Genomic DNA, 20,119 nt, shown 5'->3' with positions numbered 1-20,119 from the left:
TAAAACTGCAGCTACCAATGGAATTTGTTAGCTCTTTATTCGATTACTTTGTATTGCATTTTATTGTATTACAGATGTTAATGCACATTTAAAAAAAAATCCCACTTGGCAATTTAACCTCACTCTTGCAATAATTAATCTTTTAAACTGAAGTCAAGCATATCATTGAAAACAAATGACGACATGCGTATTTCTGCATACTTGGTCTAAACAGTAACAGCCGTATCCTCAGCTTCAATGCATTGCCACACAGTTGGAGGACAAAAGATGTGCAAAAAAATACAAAAAACAATAAACACAACAGTGTCATCACAAAGTGGAACAGCTGCCTGCTCAACTGAAATGTAATTTGCTGTAGGTCTGAGGCACTCTCACTCATGTAGTGTACAAACTGTAATCTGCTTGCTTACTTTATATTTAGACTTGACACAGTGGTAGTATTCTATTACAGCTTTCCATCCAAAGGGGTTTGCATTCACCTGTGTCAACTTTAACTTAAAAACACTCCATTAACAGTCACTGCAGATCAGGCAATACCTCACGAGTTACATCCAAATGAATGGAAACCAACTCTAAAATAAAGCATTTTAAACATGTGTTGAATATATATTTGGTTTCTCAGCACATGTAGCTGCAATCTACACCCAAACACTCAAATCCTAAGACATTTTCTGCTGTCAGCAGTACACAGTCATAAATTCTCTACAATCTTCTTAGAATATAGGACAACACATTTAATTTAATGTTTGGAGGGTTTAGGCATCACAAATCTAATAAAGTTCAGTTTTATATCTGTACAGGTTCATAGCTGATGTCTGAGTTGTTGGGCCAATATTTAAATATTATATTTTTGTGCTGCTGTAACACTGGTAGACACAGTAACAACAAGCTCAAAACAGTTCATGGCATATGTCTTCCTGTTGTGGCATACTGATTGTAGTATAATACACAAACAGCAAAATATAACAGACACAGTCAGCAGTGCATCGATTGGGCTCCACCCTTGAGTGCAGCAGAAGAAGAGAAAGTGGTCTCTTTATGTTTCAGTTTATTTAGTGGCTCATACACAGGCACTCCAGGTGACAAAGGCAACAGTCACTCAAGCCGGGGAAAAACCTGGGAATATATGCGCTTGCCTTAGCTTGTGTATGTTTTGTGTGCGGGTTTGGCACTGCGTGTCTACAGTAGTGCATCCAGGTCCAGCTCTGGTAGAGGCTCCTTCCAATAGGAAAAACTACTGTAGTCAGGACAGTCAAGAACAGAGGATGTTCTGCCCTCAGCAGAGAGCAAAGGGAAGAAATGCTCCACCAACTCACTGAGGTGGCTGTAACTGCAAAACATGAAGGATTGTACAAACACAAATGAGAACACCATTAATATTTATATATGGAAAATGTCCACATTAAAAATTACAGGCATGTTCTGAAAGCTGTGCTCCTGCATGGAGAATTATCGTGTTAGTCATTTAAATTTCAATTATAGGTTTAAAAAAAATATAACATCTTGAATTGTTGCCATTTCTTTTTTAAACTAGAGTGCTTAAAATCAGCTGTAATGTAAAATCAGATGTGTACTCCTTGTCATAAGCCAGAGAAATATTATCAGAGGCATCATAACTCTAGTTCTTAAGCAGTCCATGGATGTATTGAGAAAGCTATCACACCGAAAGAGCAAAAAAATTGAAAAATAATTTAAGAAATGCCAAAGGATTTTTAACCACTGGACATCAATTCACAGGTGGGTTAAAATAACAAACCCAGATCACTGCTATACACAGATCTTTGGTTTTATTTACTTTTTAGCCTGTTATGGATTGGGTTTTTTTAGCCTTGTTTTTAGTTTAAGCTCCTCATCCCCTAAAGAGCATAAACTATGCTTTTTAACTATTGCTTGATTTGTATGGTCTAATAAAACATGTGTAACGTGTCCTATATCTATACATTTTGTTTCCCTTTTAAAAAGAAAACAGTATTGCTTTTCAACAATGTAATTTACCATCACTTGTCTCCTGCATACTTACGAAGACTTGTTGCCTTTAGTCTTCTCCTGGATGAGCTCTCCTTTTGGGTTGACGGTAAATATCCTGGTTTCAGGCACTCCAACCTGCTTATAGGCATATGCATCCTGTAAAAGTCCAGGCAGCAACAGACAGGAGTTTAAGGTTAATCTTCTCTTAACCTCTGCAGCATTTATGTACGCCAAACTGTGCCACTGGAGCACAAATCAATAATTATAAATCATTATCCAATGTTTTATTCATTTCCACAAGCAACACTTTACTACTATATTTCTCATAATTTAATTCTACATGTGTTGCAATGATATATAAACCCAGTCTTGTGCCAGGGGTTAAAATAACTGCCAGACAAGCAGCTTAATACCTGGGAAACTTAAAATAAACGTAAACCTTCAAATACACTTGTTGGTTTGATGCACGGCCGTGCTAAAAGCAGCCCCGTAGCATTGCTTACATTAGTCCTGTTGCCGAAAGCTGCGTAGAAAGGCTGTCTGTGTGGGCTGAACAAGTCCCTGATGTCACCGAGGCAGGCAACTTTAAAGACCTCCGGTTTCTTCTCAATCACCTCTCTGCACACATGGTTTACAGTTAAAATACACATCTGTTCAAGTGATTGTCCCCTTTCATACATTTTTATGTCTTTGGCAATATCTGAGCATTGGCAATTTGGCCACTAGGGGTCAGCAGTACATTAAAATACAATTTTATTTTCATTTTTAAACAGCTTCATACTACATCTCTTTTCTGTTTAACAGTTCAGTACGAATATGTGGTACCTGTGCAGTGCTGAAAAAAGGCTGCTGGGAGCCAGCAGTACAGGGCCCTTGGGGAGGACGGTACCTTTGTCATTGACCCACTGCAGATAGTCTTTGGTAATAGCAGCCATACCTATAGCTCGTGCTGAACAATACAGGAACTTGTAGCCATTTCTGCAAAGAAAGTGACAGTGATATAAATTTTTACTTTAATGTGGGAACAATTTATCTACAGCGCTTAAAAAATGTATTAGACCACCATGCAATGTAAGGTTCATGTCACAGCTGCCCTGTATTAACCTTATTGGTAATCGCCAAAGTTATTTTTTGTATGTTTCTGTAATGGTTAAACTACAGATACGATATTAAATATCATAATATTCAATTTAACATACTTGTGTATTTTGTGATAGAGTTTGGCGATGCCTTTGTGCGTCCAGTCTTTTCCAAACTGAGGTAGGATATGACCGAGAGCATCAGACCTGCGGGAGACCAAAAGAGCAGACTGCTCAAAATGCAAAAGAATGAGGCTGATTAAAAAAGAAAAACAGACAGATGGAGTCTGCTGTAAATCTTTCTGGGGAATAGGAGTGTATATTAATTTGTGCCCATAGCTGTTTGTTAATCTAAGACACTGTAATTTTGCATGAAATCGTGTTTGTTCTTACTTGGTGATGGTGCCGTCTATGTCAGATATGATCACACGATCGTCCCAGTTCCACAGGTAGATAGCAGCCTCACAGCGACAGGTGCCCTGGTATTGTGTGGTCACACTGAACACCACCTTGTTAGCTCCTTCATGCAGGTTTAAATGCTCCTGGGTAAGGGGAGGACAGTTAAATACATCCTAGCATAAACTGATTGTGATACATAAGAATTTATCGAGGTGCATGAACATTTGTGCGAATTTATCTCTTACTATTTGTTTAGACGTCAGACGCAATGACTTGCGGTACATCTGGCTGATAGACTGAGCACTGTTAAGGGTTTCTGTTGAAAGACTGGAAGAAATGACAGCTGTTCGTCCAAGGCCCGCTGCCTCATCACTGTCCACATCATCCAATGTCGCTCTGAAGAAACAATATTAAAATGTTGTGTCTAATTTGTTTGGCAATGGACTGTTTGCGAAGAGTTGGAGGCTGTTTTACAGACAACGACCCTTTGACTGCTTTGAGTCTATAGAAATGTTAAAAACTAGAGAACATGTACTGAAGCTTTGAATAGCTGTCAGCCACATTTAACATTTAACAACACAAAGAAAAAGCACTTGTCTTGTTGCTACAGTTTATAGATAGTTCTTTTAAAATGTGTGACTTAAGAATAAAATCTGATATTAGAAAGAGAAGGCCACAGAAAACAAAAACATTTTTTATGCCTAGCACAACAATGACAACTCTGGAAGATATTTTTTAATGCAACAATGATAGTTACTGTAATTAAAGGTGGCTTACTTTACTGTGGAAGAAACACTTGCCAGTGGCTCCTCTCGCTCCTCCTTTGAGTGTTTTTGCTGGAAAAAACAAAACAAACCAACCAACATCGGCATCATTTTATCCGAGCTGATGTCTGAGTTTAGCATTAAAAAAAAAAAGGCTGAAAAGGCTGCGTCCTCACAAGGTATTATGTTTAATTTCTGCAGGTCCAAACAAGTAGTGTGTTTTCTTCTGGGTACACTGTCAAAACCTAATAAATAACGACTGTGATGAGTTTCTGAGCATCTACCTGGCTGCTGTCCATGTCTCTCCTTCTCCAGGAAAACCACCAGCGTCCAGATTTTTTGGGCATCTTGTCTTTCACCAGTCGCTCTATTGTACTCTATGGAAAAAAGACAACAAATATATTCCCCCTGTTGTGATTATCTTTTTATAAATAAAATATAAAAATTGTACCAAAATATAAAGGAAGCTTCTTTAGCTAACATTTTTGTGGTTTAGTTTTAATACAATAAAATACCTTTGGTAGGTTTTTCTGAAAGGACATCATTGACAAAACCATTGGAGCAGCCACTGCCCAGTTGTAATAGCTGTGAGAAAAGAAAAAAAAACAGCTGGTGAAGAGTCATGGATATAAACCTGTTGGAATAATAACATAGTGGTGACTTTAGAAATACATTATTATATACTTTTTAGAATCATACTTGGAGTTTATGCAGATGACAAGACTTGGATCCTCAATGATTCCTGGATTCTTGGCAAAATCCTGATATGTCACAAGGTGCTCCATAAACTTTTCTGAAGTAAGAAGGAATGCAGAAAATACTTTAACTTCAGCGGCAGACACTCTGCAGGCATCAGCAGCAGTTTAACCACACTCACCTTTCGTGATCTTGCTGGTGTTGCCTTCTCGTCCGCAAAGGGACATGCTGACATCCATGTTGTAGGAGGTGTTATCTGACAGATACTCAGTGCCACTGTCCATTGCCCCACTGCCCACTGACTGAGGTGACTGGCTTCCCGAACGGGAGCCCTGCTCTGCACCGTTCTGAAACGCTCCCTCTCCCTCACTTCAGGAAACACAGGGATTTTAGGGAACTGAACTACACCTAATCAACACCTAATCAAGGACAACTGCTGGATGATAGTTCTTTCAATTTCAAACATTAGTTTATCATTTTCAATTATGAAGATTGGAACACCGAGCTCAGTTAAAATAACTAAGTAACCTTAATGTGACATCTCACCTTTTGGGGAAATAAAGTGCGGCCACCTCCGGGTCCAGTCTGTTCAGATCATCCAGGTAAATATCTGTTGGTCCTAGGTGGTGATTACGTTTACCTGTGACCAGTTGATACATTAACACTGATACACTCTAGACTGAGTACAAAATGAGGATGGAGTAATACCTAAAACAGCAGGAATGCTTAGAGAAATGCTTCACCTTTTATCTTATCCTGTTGCTCTGCTTTAGAAGATGCTGCCGATGCCTCTGCAGCGGGCAGGCTGACCCCAGCATCTGTCCCTTCAGTTCTTGGAGAACCTCCTGCTGACCCCTCACTCCCTCTGGGTTCACTGTTCTCTTCTCCTCCCTCAGAGAAAGGATCAATTCCACTGTCACCCTCATTCACAGGAGTGCTACTGCTGTAACTCTGCTCACTTTGGTCAGATAACGCTCCCTGATGTTGTGCATTAGAGGATTTTGGATTACTTGGACTTGTTTCTAGGTCCGTGTGGTCTTTAATGAGTGGTTTTTGTGCATTGCTTGGTGTGGCCACTTTGACCACACTACTTTCATTTTCAGGGCTAACTGGGCTAACAACAGTCAGTGTGCTTCCTTTGTTAGTAAGGGAATCAGTGCATTTACTGACTGAATTAGAAGATAAGTCTCTGTTGGGTGCCTGTTCCATTGCAGCCTCAGAAGCATGAGGCATATCCATTGATAAGGCACAAGACTTGAAGACGTCACTGGAGGCAGACATGGAAATGTGAGTGTTTTCTTTGGATAAAGCAATGGTTTGCTTGTTGTGTCCGTCTAAATCGAGCACGTGAGTCAGAGGTTGTGGTTTCACCACAGTGACGCTGCCCACAGTCCCACAGCTAATCACAGGATCGTAGCTCATGTCAAAGGAGTCTTGTCTTTTAATGGCGCGGAAACGAAAATTGTCGGAAGAAGAACCACCCTGTGAATCCACAGCTGTCTTCTCTGGTTGACACAGCTACGAGAGGGAGAGCAGGATAAGAAATATGAGACAGGCAGTCAGTAATGACAACACAGGTACACAGAAGATAGTACACTTTTGCATGTGTAAGCATATGTTGCCCTACCGTGGGAAAGCCTCCCCAGTTCCACTGCATCTGAGGACCAGCTGACTCTTGAGTTTTAAACATGAGTTCAGAGTCGCTCTTAGGAGAAGACGAGCGACTGAAGAACACACTGCAGCAAAGTACAAAAACAGAGGAGAAGGATCATAATTGCAGAGACAGAAAAAAGTGATGATATAACAAGCCACTTGATGCAAACAAATGAATATGATTAGTCAGTTAATAGACTTGTCTGACTTTTCTGAAGGTGACTGCTCTCCATCTGAATGTGGATGAGTCTCTCTGGTCTGGGTGGCCCCAGGATCCTCATTTGCCTCCTCAGACAATGAATAGTACACCGATTTACTTTAAAACACAGACACACACACACTTAACATAAAATACCGTTTCATCTTAAACCATCATTACAGCTCCAGTAGACTGTTGTTTTAGACAAATATTGGGCTACATTACTCCCTCGGGCCGCTTGTATTGACAGTTCTACTGAAATTCATCATCACAGCTCTATGGAGTTTCCAGCTGCTTTGTGCTCATTATTTTGTTCTGGCAGGTTTGGTCCTGCACACAACGTTTAAAGATGGATGACATGTTTAAATTCCATATCAGGTTTAACAAAACATGCTAATGTCAAGCAACAATAAAACCTCCTTCAAGCATGCCGTCTTAAAACTCACGATTAGAAACTTGCTACACAAAGAATAATTGCATTTTTAACCTGTTTCAAGAGACAGAATAGAAACTACCAGATGCAGAATGAATTCATAGAGAAGAGATGTGTTTAACAGTGATTTTGCCTCAAACAGTAAATTAACATTTAAGCTAATATGAGTCATCTTTCAGCTGAAGCTAGGAGAAGTCTCTTTTCCAAAAGCATCTCAAGGATTAACCTTTATACACCATAACCATAAGTTCGAACAGACTCAAATTTATATTTACAAAACAAGGCATCTTAAAGAGTGAATTCTTCTGAAAGATATACCACATTTTATTTTATTTTTTTCTGATGACTTACCTGAGTTGCAATTTAGTGGCAAGCTCCTCTGAAGGAGTACAGTCTTGTTGAGCATGATCACTTTCTCTCTCATCCGATGAGGAGCCAACCTCTTCTTTGAGGTGAGATTCGGAGCGCATGCGTTTCCGCCTCCGTTTCTTCTTGCAGGAAGAGGACCCAGTTAAAGAGGAGCCCTCAGTGGTCTCCTCCATTTCATCTGGGACCTCAAGAGGTATTGGCGAGGTGCACAGATGGGCTGGCACCTGAGACAGAAATAAATAAGTAATCGATTAAACTTAAAATGAATATAAAAGACAGCAAACATTAAAAAAAAACATAATTTGGTGGTCACCTCCATATTTTCATTTTCCTCCACAAAAAAAGCTTCTCCATTGTCACCCAGCTTCATGTGCAGATCCACAGATTCTCCATTTATCTCAATGTCCACCTATAGTCACAGTAAACAATGGACTTATCACAGGGACAACAGGAAGTGAATCATGCTGAAATTGAAATGACACAAATATTCCAAAACACTAACAATTTTCTCCTTGGAGCGCAGCACGCCGAGCTTGCCGAAGCGGACGTGAAATGGGGAACACTGGAAAGACCCATCGGGCTGTCGCACTACGACGACATCAATCCCTCCTGTGAGTGTGGCGGGGTTGAGGCCGCGGTACAGCTCCTTTACCGTCACAAACACCGTCCCTGCTAGCTGGCCCACAATATTCATGGTTTGGGACTAACAAAAAGGAAAGAAACAAAAAGGAAGAAGTGAGAACCAGGGAGACCATGTGTCACATCACACCAAAAAAATAAATAAAAAAAATTGTGTCGACTCTGCAATTTGAATTGTCTGTGGCCTGCACTTTGACCCTTAATTCTTGTTTTGTTTAACATTTTCAGCAGCAAGTATAGCAGGCAAAAGCCAGTACAGTCATACATCCTATAGGCATTAAAATAATTAAATGACAAAGATAAAATTCATATTCAACCTGTAATATATTATCCATATGCACATATGTTACATTGCTAGCTGATAAAAAAAACACGTAGTTAAATGTAAGTTAACTGTCGTAATTAATTGGGTAAAGTTTGCCAAGAAATGCCAAGGAGCAAAGACTGATTTTAGAGAAGCGACTGTCTGAGATGGGTTAAAAGGACACTTCCAAACAATTCCTATTCCATCATTCTTCAGTGGGAAAGATTATTCACAAGTGGAAAACAAAGAGAGTTGCAAGTCTTCCCAGAAGCGGGCATCCAAGGAAATTCCCCCAAAGGTCAGACCATGCAATGATCAGAGAAACTAAAAAAACCCCAATAGCTTCATTTTCATTTTCGCCATTTTCATTTCAGACTCAGGGCTCTGTTAGCATGTTAAATATTAAGATTCATGACAGTACAGTTAGAAAAAGACTAAACAAGTATGACTTGTTTGGAAGGGTTGCAAGAAGAAAGCCTCTTCTAGGCAAAAGCAAACATGGCAGCACAGAGTATGTTTGCAAAGTTGTATCTGACCAAGTGACAAACCTTCCCAAACCTTAGAACTGAAAGTGGGTTTACTTTCTTTTTATCATGACTGTAAGCAAATATCACAGTAACAAAAGGGAACTACTGGAGTCATTTCTATGTCTAGTCATGATGGTCACATGTAAAAACCCATTATGCGTGATTTTCTCTGCAACAGGTTCTAACATGTTTGAAAACAAGTGGAAAGGAATCCAAACTTTGTCAAGATCTACTTAAACAGCTCTGACTTTGTTTCTGCCACCATCAACATCGCTGTTTTGGGAAATTGGCTTCTCTGGGATCTGTAAACAGGACTTCTACCTGAATTGGTCTTACAAGCCCTAGTGATGTTAATACAGTACATCTTCAAAGAAAGACATCAAAGCCTGTTGACGTCTTTTTCCCCCTCATTTTAATAGGTAATCCCTGAAGTGTTGTATTTGATCCTGTGGCAAAGTAATAATGTAAGAAAATGAAGGGCAAAAGTAGCAACTTGGGGAAAAAAAACTAAAGAAAATGCCTAGAGTTATCTAAGTTAATACATCTCTGTACAGCTTGTGATGCTTTTAATGTTAACTTAACAAAGTAACAGAAATGGTCGAGATGTGTGAGGATCCATCAGACTCAAATTCCTAATGTTATCAAAAATTCCCCCAAACAGACTTTTTCTATGATTTTAACACTAAGAACCGATAAAATAACAGACAAAAATTCAACAGAACACCCATTTATCATGTAGCAAACCGCTGCACCCATCTAAATTTCACATTATGTTAATCTCATGTCTTACCCACAGAGAAGGATGCAGACGGCCCCTCAACACCAGGCTGTGTTTCCCGGATCTACTGTCTGCCATACGGCACCGCAAGAATTACTTTTCCAACAGCAGAAACTAAGAAACTTTGTCAAGACACTTTACCTCCATGTCCACCTGAATAACCTGTCAGCTATGATCCCCCAGAGTGCTCGCCTTTCTCTTGAGGTCGCTAACCGCCCCACATTTGTCAGGCTACATTATCTTAACTGTGCAGCTACAAAAGTGTGAACAGTCGATTATAACTAGCTAAGTGGAATCAGACCCTCTGCTTCTACCACTAATCATCAGCGATGACAGCAATCAAGTCCTCTCAGTTCTGAGGTTGAAAGCAAAAATATAGCAATCTGTGAGAGAGTCCTAGTATATTCACTCACACTATTGCTTCCTCTATCTTATACAATTTTCACAAGCGCACACTAAAACACACACACACTGAATTCATACTTCCCCACTAGCTGTGCACATGACAGCCAGACCAGCACTTTCTAAAAGGATCGGACAGGCTATTCACAGACGCGTGGCATAAAACCGCTCACGCGCGTGAACTGCTCGGCCACACAGTTTCTGGGAATGACCACAGCTCTCTGGCCCATCAGAGATGAGGGGACTCTCCAGCAGCCATGCTCTGACAGCACTGGAAAGCCCTTCACAATCCTAGCTCACTTTGGAAGAACTCAAGCAAACGACTTGCAAATCTGAATGGAAAACACTGCCTGTTCTCCCTATGGAGGGAAAGAGGTCTGGCCTAAGGGAAAAAAGACGACTCTCCACCGTATGCTAATGTGTTCTAATGTGTGCTACGCCCATCTTTCCACATTTTGTTTTCTGGAGGGTAGGTTTTGTACAAGTTAATATCTCAAAACTGAAACTGCCATCACATAGTGAGGAAAAAAGTTAAAGGTGCTATACATGGGTCAAATACCTGATCTGCAATTCAAAGTGCTTCTTACTGATTTGTAAGCTTCCTATACTCATCCCTTAAGTGAAAGACTGTATATTTCAAAGAATCACTGTCGTTATTACCTCATTACTGAGGAATAACTTACCTTAAAGTAAATGTCATCTATCATCACGCCCATTGATTTCATTCACAGAAACTGTCATCAGTTCATAAAAGCCCATGGTTAGTTTAATGTCTTAGTTTGTTTGTCCATCAGTCCAAAAATGCAGATTACCTACTTTAAAGTCAACAAATTCTCACACTTGCAAAACGACAGCTGTTCACAAATGATTTCATCAGTTTTCCATCAGTTTGTTCTTTCTTTTGCTTTTACTGACCTTTGCTACCTCTAAGCCGCAGACATCGAAGTTGCCTCACCCTATTGCACATTAGCCTAACACATGTGTCATCTTTTCTATTCAGCGTTGCATAAAAAAAAAATGCTGTGAAAGATCCATTACGTCAGATTTTATGATTGCATAATATTAGCACCATCATCAGAGATTCGCTCAAATCAGTCACCCAAGGGGAACATTAACATATTACGCAAATAGTTGAATGCTTTCGAACGCGAGTTACTTTTGTAAACCAACAAACGATTTTAAAGACGCTCTTGTTGAGTTTGTATTACTGACTTGTGTATATATTTAGTTAGATGGAGGTACACCCCTAAGTCAAACAACTTCCGCAAAGGTGTCTGGTACAGTCCAGCCAATAGCCACTCAAACTATTGAGAAAACACGTTTCCTCACACTTCAAACGCGCTAAAAATAAAAGGACCTTACACGTACTCTTAGCCTTACTGTGAAGTACTTCACCCACCTTAACTTAACTTGACCGGGAATTTAGCGCTGAAACATCTTTAGGACTTATCTTGTGAAGCGATGTGTCTCAGTTTCACAGCACAAAACAGTTTTACAAGCTCACTAAATAACTCTGCTCCACTGGCTGTTTGACATCTTCCTTGACAGCTACGTGTATTACAGAGGCTTCATTCCTTCTCACTTCTTTAGAAGTAAGGTTTTAAAGGCAGTAGCTTACCCTTCGTGTTGCCTTTGAGATTGACAAGCCATCCATCCATCCATCCTTCTTCCTGCACAAGTGCGCCTGCGCATGCACGACCCAAGCCAACAAACAGCCAATGAGAAAACTGGAAAAGAAAACATGACCCGCCTCCAATTTTGAATAGTAAACAAAGGCATCAGCGTTGGACGTATTCATTGGGGATTTCAGTTGTCAGTATATTAATAAATGAACAGGTATTGTATGTACAGTAATTTTTCAAAGGGATGGAATCTGTAAATAGTCTTTTGTTATCTTGCTGCTTAATGGCAAACGTTGATTTTAGGTATTGATTGACAAAAACTCTAAAATCAGTCTCACAAAGTGTCAAAGCCTTGGAAACTGTACAAAGTTTGACCCAAATCCATTATGAAATGTTACGTTTATATAGTTAATGATAATAAATTATCATCTGAGCAGTTGCAGGAAAAGGTCTAAAGCTGTGTAGCCTAAATACTTCTCTTAAGGTTCACATAACTGCTAGGACAGATGACTGTTTCAAAAGTTATATTTTAAGATAAACTACAATTAATTAATTAACTTCCATGTTTGTTATTGACATCTTCATAAATGTACAATGTGAATCAACACAATTCATACGTGGCTTTTTTACATTTCAGAGATCATGACTACACTGGTCCAGCAGAGGACATCGATGGACCTGCACTGAGATTCATTAAACTGCCTCACTCTGCCTGAAATCATTCATATCTTCAAGCTTTAAAATGATCAGTCTGTAATTTTTATCCTAAATACAGAAATTAATACCTTATATACACAGATTAAAACTTAAAAGATTACAAAAAAACAAATGAAAATAGATTGTTATGTTGATAAATTCCCCAAAGTAGATAATATATGTAAATGCAGAATATTGTTATTTTAGTAACACTTGGTAGCACTGCCTACTAAGCCCCTTATTGTATTATATTCCACTTTTTAAATAGCATTCTAATGTATTTTATTTTGATTATTACTTTAATTTACTTTGGTTTTCTGAGCCCTTTAATTTTGTGTAATTTATAGATTATTGAACTATTTTGTTTGAGTTGTTTTGTAATTTATGAAGCTATTCTACTTCATTTTAAGTTTGGTTGTGCTTAATATTTTTTGTCTGCTGTTACTTTTATATTAGCCAACCTGATTGTATCACAGAACTTTATTTTCATTGCAACAACACTGAAAGGACTAAACAATCCTTTAAACCTTTGAAATGTTAAACCCACATTAATCGAAAAAGCTTAAAAAATATAATGCATTACGCAACACCAAACAAGAAACAATAAGATGTTACACACAGACAAAATATAGTTCTCTGACAACAACCTGATAGAAACAGAAAAAAAGTGAGGAAAATGGGTTGTCAGACTAGTCTTCATAGCAAGCATTGTTCATGGACAGGAGCAAGGGTAGGCGACCACAAAACAGACGTTGCCTTAATGACATCATTCAAGGTGTTTCTTTTGCAGTCAGGCCTCTGTGGTGACCAGCCACACTGCCTATTTAAGGAAACCCACAGTCTTGCGAAAGAAATGCTCCTTTCCCAAATGGCTCTGCATCTGCTCACAACTCTCTTTCCTCGTGCTTCCACCGCTCCACCATGCAGAGCCTCTAAATGTTTAGGCCCTTTTCTCTAAATAAGGCAGCCTTATCGTAGTTCCTGTCATTTCTCCCTTTTCCCCCAAACATCCCGAGCAGCGTCTGTGGCAGTAGCAAGCTGTAGCTTGTGCATTCTTTTGCCTTGTATGGAGAAATGGCCTGGCCTGGGATGTCTTTGTGCAGGACAGGCCAGTCTCTCCATTGGCTGGGATAGAAAGGGGAGGGACCCACTGGGAGTCTGACTCTTTGAGCAAACTTTTCAGTGCCTGCTTCTCTTCCCACTGCTGTTTCGGGGCCAGACAAAAGGAGTTTGAAGTACTCCCAAACATTTCTACTTGAAGGAAAGGTGAGAATAAAAGCTGTTTTTAAGCCTGGATTGAACAAATAGGCAATACATAGCTTTAGAGCTGTTGTTTGGTGGGCCACAAGTGAATTTGATGTGTAAATTTTTGGGTACAATGCTCATCTGTCAGTGGCGAGGGTGAAAGTGAGGATACAGTTACAGGGAGCTGCTGAAATGGGAAACTAGGAAGGAGGTAAAGTAGCAGTAGGAAATTTTCATCCCTTGATCAAGGCGGGGAGAAACTTGAAGATGTTATTTATCTCAGAGTTTGAATTTGTGCATAAACTGTATGGATGTGTGCTCACTTCCATGTCATCACCACGGCACATTAAACAGGGGAATTTCTGAATGCAGCTGACCCATTTAGAGCCGTGTCATTCACACTGTCTTACACACAGACACACACTCCTCTGATGATGTCTTTTTATAGGCGATGAGATTTCTCTTCACTCTGTTTGCTTTTGGAATTCCTGACCGTTGGCCTCTTGGTCTGCGCTTCAATAATATTGACCTGCACGACCTGATGTAAGGCTGTGGGATGACAGCCTGAATGTTTGATGATAGCAGAGTGTGAGCGTGGGTGTCTGTCCTCGTTGGCCAGAGGGACAGAGAAGCTTTGTCACTCCTCAGTGGATAAAAGGGTCCATGGAGGAGCCGAGGCAGCCGGAGAACAAATACAATTGTTAGCACAAGCTGAGCTGAGACGCGTCAGCCAAACACTTACGTTGCTGTCAAAAATAGTTGTTTTTTCAGCTTCTTTATGAATCATTGTTGATTCACTCTGTGGAGAATGCGGGAGTTTTTAGCTGTTGCTACAGCACCAGATGCAGAGGGACTTGAAACCAGGTTCTGTCTTCTTGCAGCTTAAAAATGTGAGCTATGACATAATCTCACTCTCACAGAGTCTGTCAGAAGTTTACATAGATCTCATTTCAAAGCGATATCGATGTAGAGATAAATACCAGTGAGCCTCTCTCATTACACAGCAAGAATTCTATCAGTGAGGCCAAACAAGACTCCACAATACAGATAACTAATTTCCACTACATGCCTCACATTGGACTGTTTACGCTTGAGCCACTTCATTTGAGACCTAAGCAAAGTGTCTGCATAATCCAAGCGTTTTGTGTTGTGTGAGGACTTCACCATCTAGGCAGGAGGGAGACGTCGTAATCAGGCGGAGGAATTCCTCTGTTCCTGAAACCATCAAGTAGAGCAATACACTGTTTTGTTTCCAGCTTCCTCAACGACTGAGAGATGGAGAATGGGAGGGCTTTGGGCCAACTGCACACCTTCCAGATTTCTTCATTTTTCTGGCACACAATGGGACTGAAGCAGCCAAACAGTAGCCAAATGAAAGGAAGGATTAATCCAACATGTGTCTGTGATGAAAGAGGGAATGAGAGTGTGTGTGTCTCTACTTCACTTGGCACACAGTTGTATAAACACCCTTCCTGTACCATTTATAGCGGGAACCCAAGCATGCAGATCCATATCTGGATTTTTATGTCTTTATGTAAATGTTAGCCATTTGGAAACTTGGGGCAGAGCCTAGGTCGGACATCCTGATTTGCATTGGCAATAAAAATTCTAATTCTATCACAGTACATTCATTTGTATAGAAATCAACAGAAGAAGAACCTTTTTATATTTAGTTTAAAAAAGATAAAGGACCAGTTAGATAGGCAAACCTGCCTTCACATGCTTTTCTGTGAAGCCTTTTATGAATCATGCTGGCAAAATACACAAGAGACGCAGAAATTTAAGACTAGCCCAACCCTTTAAATACGATGACACTGTTACCAAGACATTACCTTTTGTGAAAATGGAGCAGTGAAGAATGCACATAGCCATTAAAGCATGCAATTAAATAAAGGGATTGTAGTTCATTTTGTCTAAAAAAACAAAAACCCAAACAAACACTGAATTGTGTTCACTTTTTCTGCACAGAGTTGCTAAGTACACACATTTAAACCAACGCTAAAGCAGTTTGGCCAACTTATTGACAGATTCATGTGAGGAGAAACTAAAAAAGCTTTTCAGATTATCTGAGCAATTAAACAAAACTTGCTGTCTGCTGTGGAAATAAGGACAGCCTAGTGTATTTTTCTGTATGCATGTTCAGTTTTTTTTGATGACTGAGAGCCAATATAGAGAACCAGCACATGCTCAAAGAACAAACAGTGTGTCTGTGCGTTGCTAATTGACAGTTATTGTAGTGGTTTTCTATTTTCGTAATCATTGTTAGGTAGCATTTCTTGACACCAGATGTATCAGTCAATGTTTGGGAAGTTTATTCTAGTATGATGTCTAGAACAGAAGAGTTGAAAATAAACAGAAATGCTCCCTTGCTATTGTTCTAATCACTCTAATAGAATCACATGACGCGGATGAAGAAAAGACGCAGTACTACATTCTGTCTGTTTTCTCAGGCTGCACAAGTTGCAATGAGCTGTCACTGACTCACTGTTGTATTTCACATCCTGTGATGAAACGTGTCTAATCTTATGGGAGCAGTCTCTTCCAGGGTGACAATGGTCCGATCTATAAGGCACAAGTCACCAAAAGGTTTGATGGATATAGAAATTATGTAAATTATAGGCACATTATGTGGAGTTTGACACCATTATCCACATCATCATTAAACCATATAAGGGAATGGCTTCGATGCTGTGGAGCACTACAGCATTATGTACATTTGGTGGTGTGTGTGGGGGTTGGTTTTTCATTTCTTTTCTTTTCCTCTTTTTTTTTTTTTTTTTTTTTTCGGCTTGCCCCCATGCTGGTAAATTTCTTTCTCTCACTTTCCCTAGAGAGGGAATCGCAGTCTCGCTAAATGTCAGGTGCTGAGATGAGTGTGAAAATGACATGTCTTCACAGTACAAGCAGCAGCTAACTCAATCTCCTTCCAGAATTAAACCTGCCACTCGTGTCAGGGTCTGCAGGGATTTTCCATTTGCCTGTGTATGTGAGTGTGTTCAATTGTTTGATTGTGTTGGAGCCAACGTGCAATAGGATGCGGAGAATAGAGGGACAGGCAGGTTTGTGCAGGAAAAGAGCAGATAAATGTGGTCGAGTCCCAAAGAAGTACGACATCTTCAGCTGGGTAACTAAGGTGATGTTACTACCGCGTGTCATTAATTCACAATTCATTCACTGTAAAAAAAGACTGCACTCTCTTTGTATAATGTCTTTGGGGGTTACCACACTTTTATCTAATTAACGAATATGTGCACAGGTCCAGATCCAGACGCCACCATGTCGAGCAAACGTGCCAAGGGAAAGACCACCAAGAAGCGCCCGCAGAGAGCCACCTCCAATGTCTTTGCTATGTTTGATCAGTCTCAGATTCAGGAGTTTAAAGAGGCGTTCAACATGATCGACCAGAACAGAGATGGTTTCATCGACAAGGAAGATCTGCATGACATGTTGGCCTCTCTGGGTAAACAGTGTTACATTTATAGACGTGACAAAATATATACTACTAAACAGGTCACATTTTACTTGTAAGAGGAACTTCTCTTAGGAGTTGAGGGAATTATAATGTCAAATTAACAAAACCGCGGGATTAGCAAAACTGCAGTTCTGGTGATTGCCAGAGATGATGATGGTGATGATGTTGTCAGGGTTATTTCTGTTTTCTAAGTTTAGGCAGGGAGATCAGAAAGGGAGAGAAAAATCAGGGAATCAGTAAAATGTTTTCCAAGTGTGTGGAAGTTCAGTCCCAAAGTACTGGAAGAGCCCTTTTAATACATATATATTAAGATATAAGACTGAGGCTTTAGCTAGTCAAATGTGCCTTTTTAATTAAAAAATAAATATGTTAATAATACCAAAATGAAGTGTAACACAGTAACTGTAACAGAGATCAAATACTTAAAACTGGTTCTAAATGCATTAGTTCTGACACAGTTTTGGTTACTGCAGTGTGATCGAGTCCAGTGCTTCATCAAAAGAAATAAAATAGTAGCTGCACACTTTGCACTGCAGTACAGAACCACTGCAAATGAGATGCATGGTAATCTGGGATCAGTCCATACTCTGTTAAGTTTAATAAGAAGTGCAAGTATGACAAGGTTGCCAACTGTACTATATTAAAGACACTTTTGTGATTTTAGTCAATATCCTTGTTAAATAGGATTTGCAACAGAAAGGAGATTCACATGGCTGAAAGTTGAATCAAGTAATATACAGAAAACATTGATTTTCAGAGGGGTGTTGAGGTGGAAGTCATTACCACTTCAAATTGTACATAAGAGTACAAAGGAATACTTGAAATATTTATTAAAACAGAATTACCAAAAGCAGGAAATCTGTAATTAAAATGGATCTTGGGTTGATTATGTAAGGACCACAAAAAGCAAAGCAAAGACCTGAGTCTGTTGCTAATAGTGATTCCGGGTAAACAAACTAACTATATGTGACACTTAAATGTTCATCCACACTTGCTGGTTTGGGCTGATTATTACTTATCATCAGACAGCAAGATGTTAATTCCTAGATGAGCGATAGATGCATATGACGATATTCTTCCTCAGGTAAGAACCCTTCTGATGAATATCTGGAGGGGATGATGAGCGAAGCACCAGGGCCCATTAACTTCACCATGTTCCTTACCATGTTTGGAGAGAGGCTCAATGGAACAGACCCCGAGGATGTCATCCGCAATGCCTTTGCCTGCTTTGATGAGGAGGGATCTGGTGGGTCAATACGCATCTTATACACACACGCACAAATCCTGTTTCACTCTGCCAGGGCTCGGATCATTAACTCCCCTCTCAATTCTCCATGTCCAAGGTGTGATCCACGAGGACCATTTGAGAGAGCTGCTGACCACCATGGGCGACCGCTTCACAGATGAAGAAGTGGATGAGCTATTTCGGGAGGCTCCCATCGACAAGAAGGGCAACTTCAACTATGCGGAGTTCACCCGCATCCTCAAACATGGCGCCAAAGACAAGGATGACGAGTAGAGGGAGAAAATGACTGCCTCTGGCCTCCCCCCTGCACACATACTGCACCACAAATCCATCTGTAGCTCCTGTCTTTGTCAATCTTGCAGATTTGAGGGGGAAAAAATAGGGATTCATGTAGGACTGCAGTATATCTTTTATAAAATGGCAGAAATAAATTATTGTACATTTAAATACCTACATGTTTAACAAGGGTAGCATGTCTGAAATAATTTGAGATCCACTTTTTTGTTTTTTAAATTTAAACATCATTCCAGATTTATGTTGCACCTGTCTTCATCCACATTGACTGCAGTTTTTCTGGCCTTTGTAGACAACATGGTTGGATTTCGGAGATGCATTAAGCAGATCTGAGTATTTGTGTGCAGAGGCCATTTGACGTACTTCATACAATACCAGCCATGTTTACCTCTTCCTGCCAGTTAGCTACCACACCTGCGCAACTTGTCTCCTTTTCTGTCTAATATATATCCTTGTATGATGAAAACGGATTAAAGAAAAATGACCTTTCATCATTTTTATTCGGTTTAGACAATCAAATATGGTGCAAATACTTCCTGTAGTTGAAATGGTCACTAGGAATGGCAGTCAAAAGTGAGATCATCCTCCCGTCAGCTGGCTGTGTGTATTTGTTAAAGGATCGGGTATGTCTGTGTTGTTGAAGGAATTCCGTCTCGAAATTTCTCAGGCAAATAAAGTAAGTGGAGAGTGTGTTTGGCGTATTTTTAAAATATTGTACCATGCCTGCATTCAAACATTTCTAGCATTTCATGGCAGCGCTTTTTTCCTACAAAGCTGCAGTACAGTATTCTGTGCTTTACATAACTGCCAGATACTTAAATGGAGCTGGAATGCAACCAATAAATATTTACTTACAGCTACTTCACGTTGCAGCATTAACTTAATAAGTACATATTCACTAACACACATTTACTGACAGGAATGGTTTTTGGTTATTTTTTGTGTCTTTATCAGGGGTTTAAAGAGAATGGATACACTGCACCAATTTTTAATAAATTTGTGATTAAAATGTAACACTTTTTTCTTTTTTTTTCTGCTTGTTGGGCTGAACCTTTGAGGTAGGACAGAAAGAGACATTGGATTCATTTTGAGAAATATAATGACATCCCAGCTATGTTTACATGACTTACATATGAACAGAAAAAAATACGCATGAGCTGTTGTATGTTGCAATCCCCCCTTTCTAGTTGCTTAAATAAATTTTTAAATCTCATATCAGACCAGAAGAAATCTATAGGTGTCGGTTCCACAAATTTTGCTATTATAACATCTGGACAGTAAAATAAAAAAGATTTTCCTCAACAGCAAATCAACTTTTGTCCCATTAAATTGGT

General features: G+C 39.6%; 2 protein-coding genes across 4 annotated transcripts; one reads left to right on the top strand and one right to left on the bottom strand.

Moving 5' to 3' along the window:
- Positions 1–39: 39 nt before the first annotated feature.
- zgc:123305 lies at positions 40–11,874 on the bottom strand. Of its 3 annotated transcripts, none has more exons than XM_063474470.1 (20): positions 11,829–11,874; positions 8,063–8,263; positions 7,874–7,969; positions 7,543–7,784; positions 6,768–6,875; positions 6,534–6,642; positions 5,650–6,424; positions 5,453–5,546; positions 5,088–5,275; positions 4,910–5,003; positions 4,726–4,795; positions 4,495–4,587; positions 4,224–4,282; positions 3,692–3,842; positions 3,441–3,589; positions 3,168–3,254; positions 2,794–2,946; positions 2,472–2,586; positions 2,021–2,124; positions 40–1,330 (listed from the first exon to the last, which is right to left on the bottom strand). In XM_063474470.1, exons 1-20 carry the CDS (start codon positions 11,862–11,864, stop codon positions 1,180–1,182), a joined length of 3,075 nt encoding a protein of 1,024 aa, XP_063330540.1. In that variant the 5' UTR covers positions 11,865–11,874; the 3' UTR covers positions 40–1,179. The 3 variants fall into 3 exon arrangements, with proteins under 3 accessions (XP_063330540.1, XP_063330541.1, XP_063330542.1); XM_063474471.1 differs by lacking the exon at positions 11,829–11,874 and adding an exon at positions 11,610–11,813; XM_063474472.1 differs by lacking the exon at positions 11,829–11,874 and adding an exon at positions 11,715–11,813.
- Positions 11,875–13,665: 1,791 nt separating this feature from the next.
- myl9b (myosin, light chain 9b, regulatory) lies at positions 13,666–19,475 on the top strand. Its single transcript, XM_063474473.1, has 4 exons — positions 13,666–13,794; positions 17,030–17,233; positions 18,330–18,491; positions 18,589–19,475. Exons 2-4 carry the CDS (start codon positions 17,050–17,052, stop codon positions 18,762–18,764), a joined length of 522 nt encoding a protein of 173 aa, XP_063330543.1. The 5' UTR covers positions 13,666–13,794; positions 17,030–17,049; the 3' UTR covers positions 18,765–19,475.
- The last annotated feature ends 644 nt before the right edge of the window (positions 19,476–20,119 follow it).

The sequence above is a fragment of the Pelmatolapia mariae genome, linkage group LG5, assembly GCF_036321145.2.
Source record: "Pelmatolapia mariae isolate MD_Pm_ZW linkage group LG5, Pm_UMD_F_2, whole genome shotgun sequence".
In the NCBI taxonomy this organism is placed as follows: Eukaryota; Metazoa; Chordata; class Actinopteri; order Cichliformes; family Cichlidae; genus Pelmatolapia; species Pelmatolapia mariae.
Note: the sequence above shows the minus strand (reverse complement) of the source record. Positions and strands in the feature narration are given on the sequence as shown.

What these genes read in the sequence shown, in the direction of transcription:
- myl9b (XM_063474473.1), top strand. Translation starts at nt 17,050, where the DNA reads ATGTCGAGCAAACGTGCCAAGGGAAAGACCACCAAGAAGCGCCCGCAG. An exon ending in TGACATGTTGGCCTCTCTGG is followed by an intron (nt 17,234 to 18,329) that starts GTAAACAGTGTT and finishes ATTCTTCCTCAG; the next exon opens with GTAAGAACCCTTCTGATGAA. An exon ending in CTTTGATGAGGAGGGATCTG is followed by an intron (nt 18,492 to 18,588) that starts GTGGGTCAATAC and finishes TCCATGTCCAAG; the next exon opens with GTGTGATCCACGAGGACCAT.
- zgc:123305 (XM_063474470.1), bottom strand. Translation starts at nt 11,864, where the DNA reads ATGGATGGCTTGTCAATCTCAAAGGCAACACGAAGG. An exon ending in AGTGTTTCTTCCACAGTAAA is followed by an intron (nt 3,843 to 4,223) that starts GTAAGCCACCTT and finishes TTGTTTCTTCAG; the next exon opens with AGCGACATTGGATGATGTGG. An exon ending in CTCTATCACAAAATACACAA is followed by an intron (nt 2,947 to 3,167) that starts GTATGTTAAATT and finishes CTTTCTTTGCAG; the next exon opens with AAATGGCTACAAGTTCCTGT.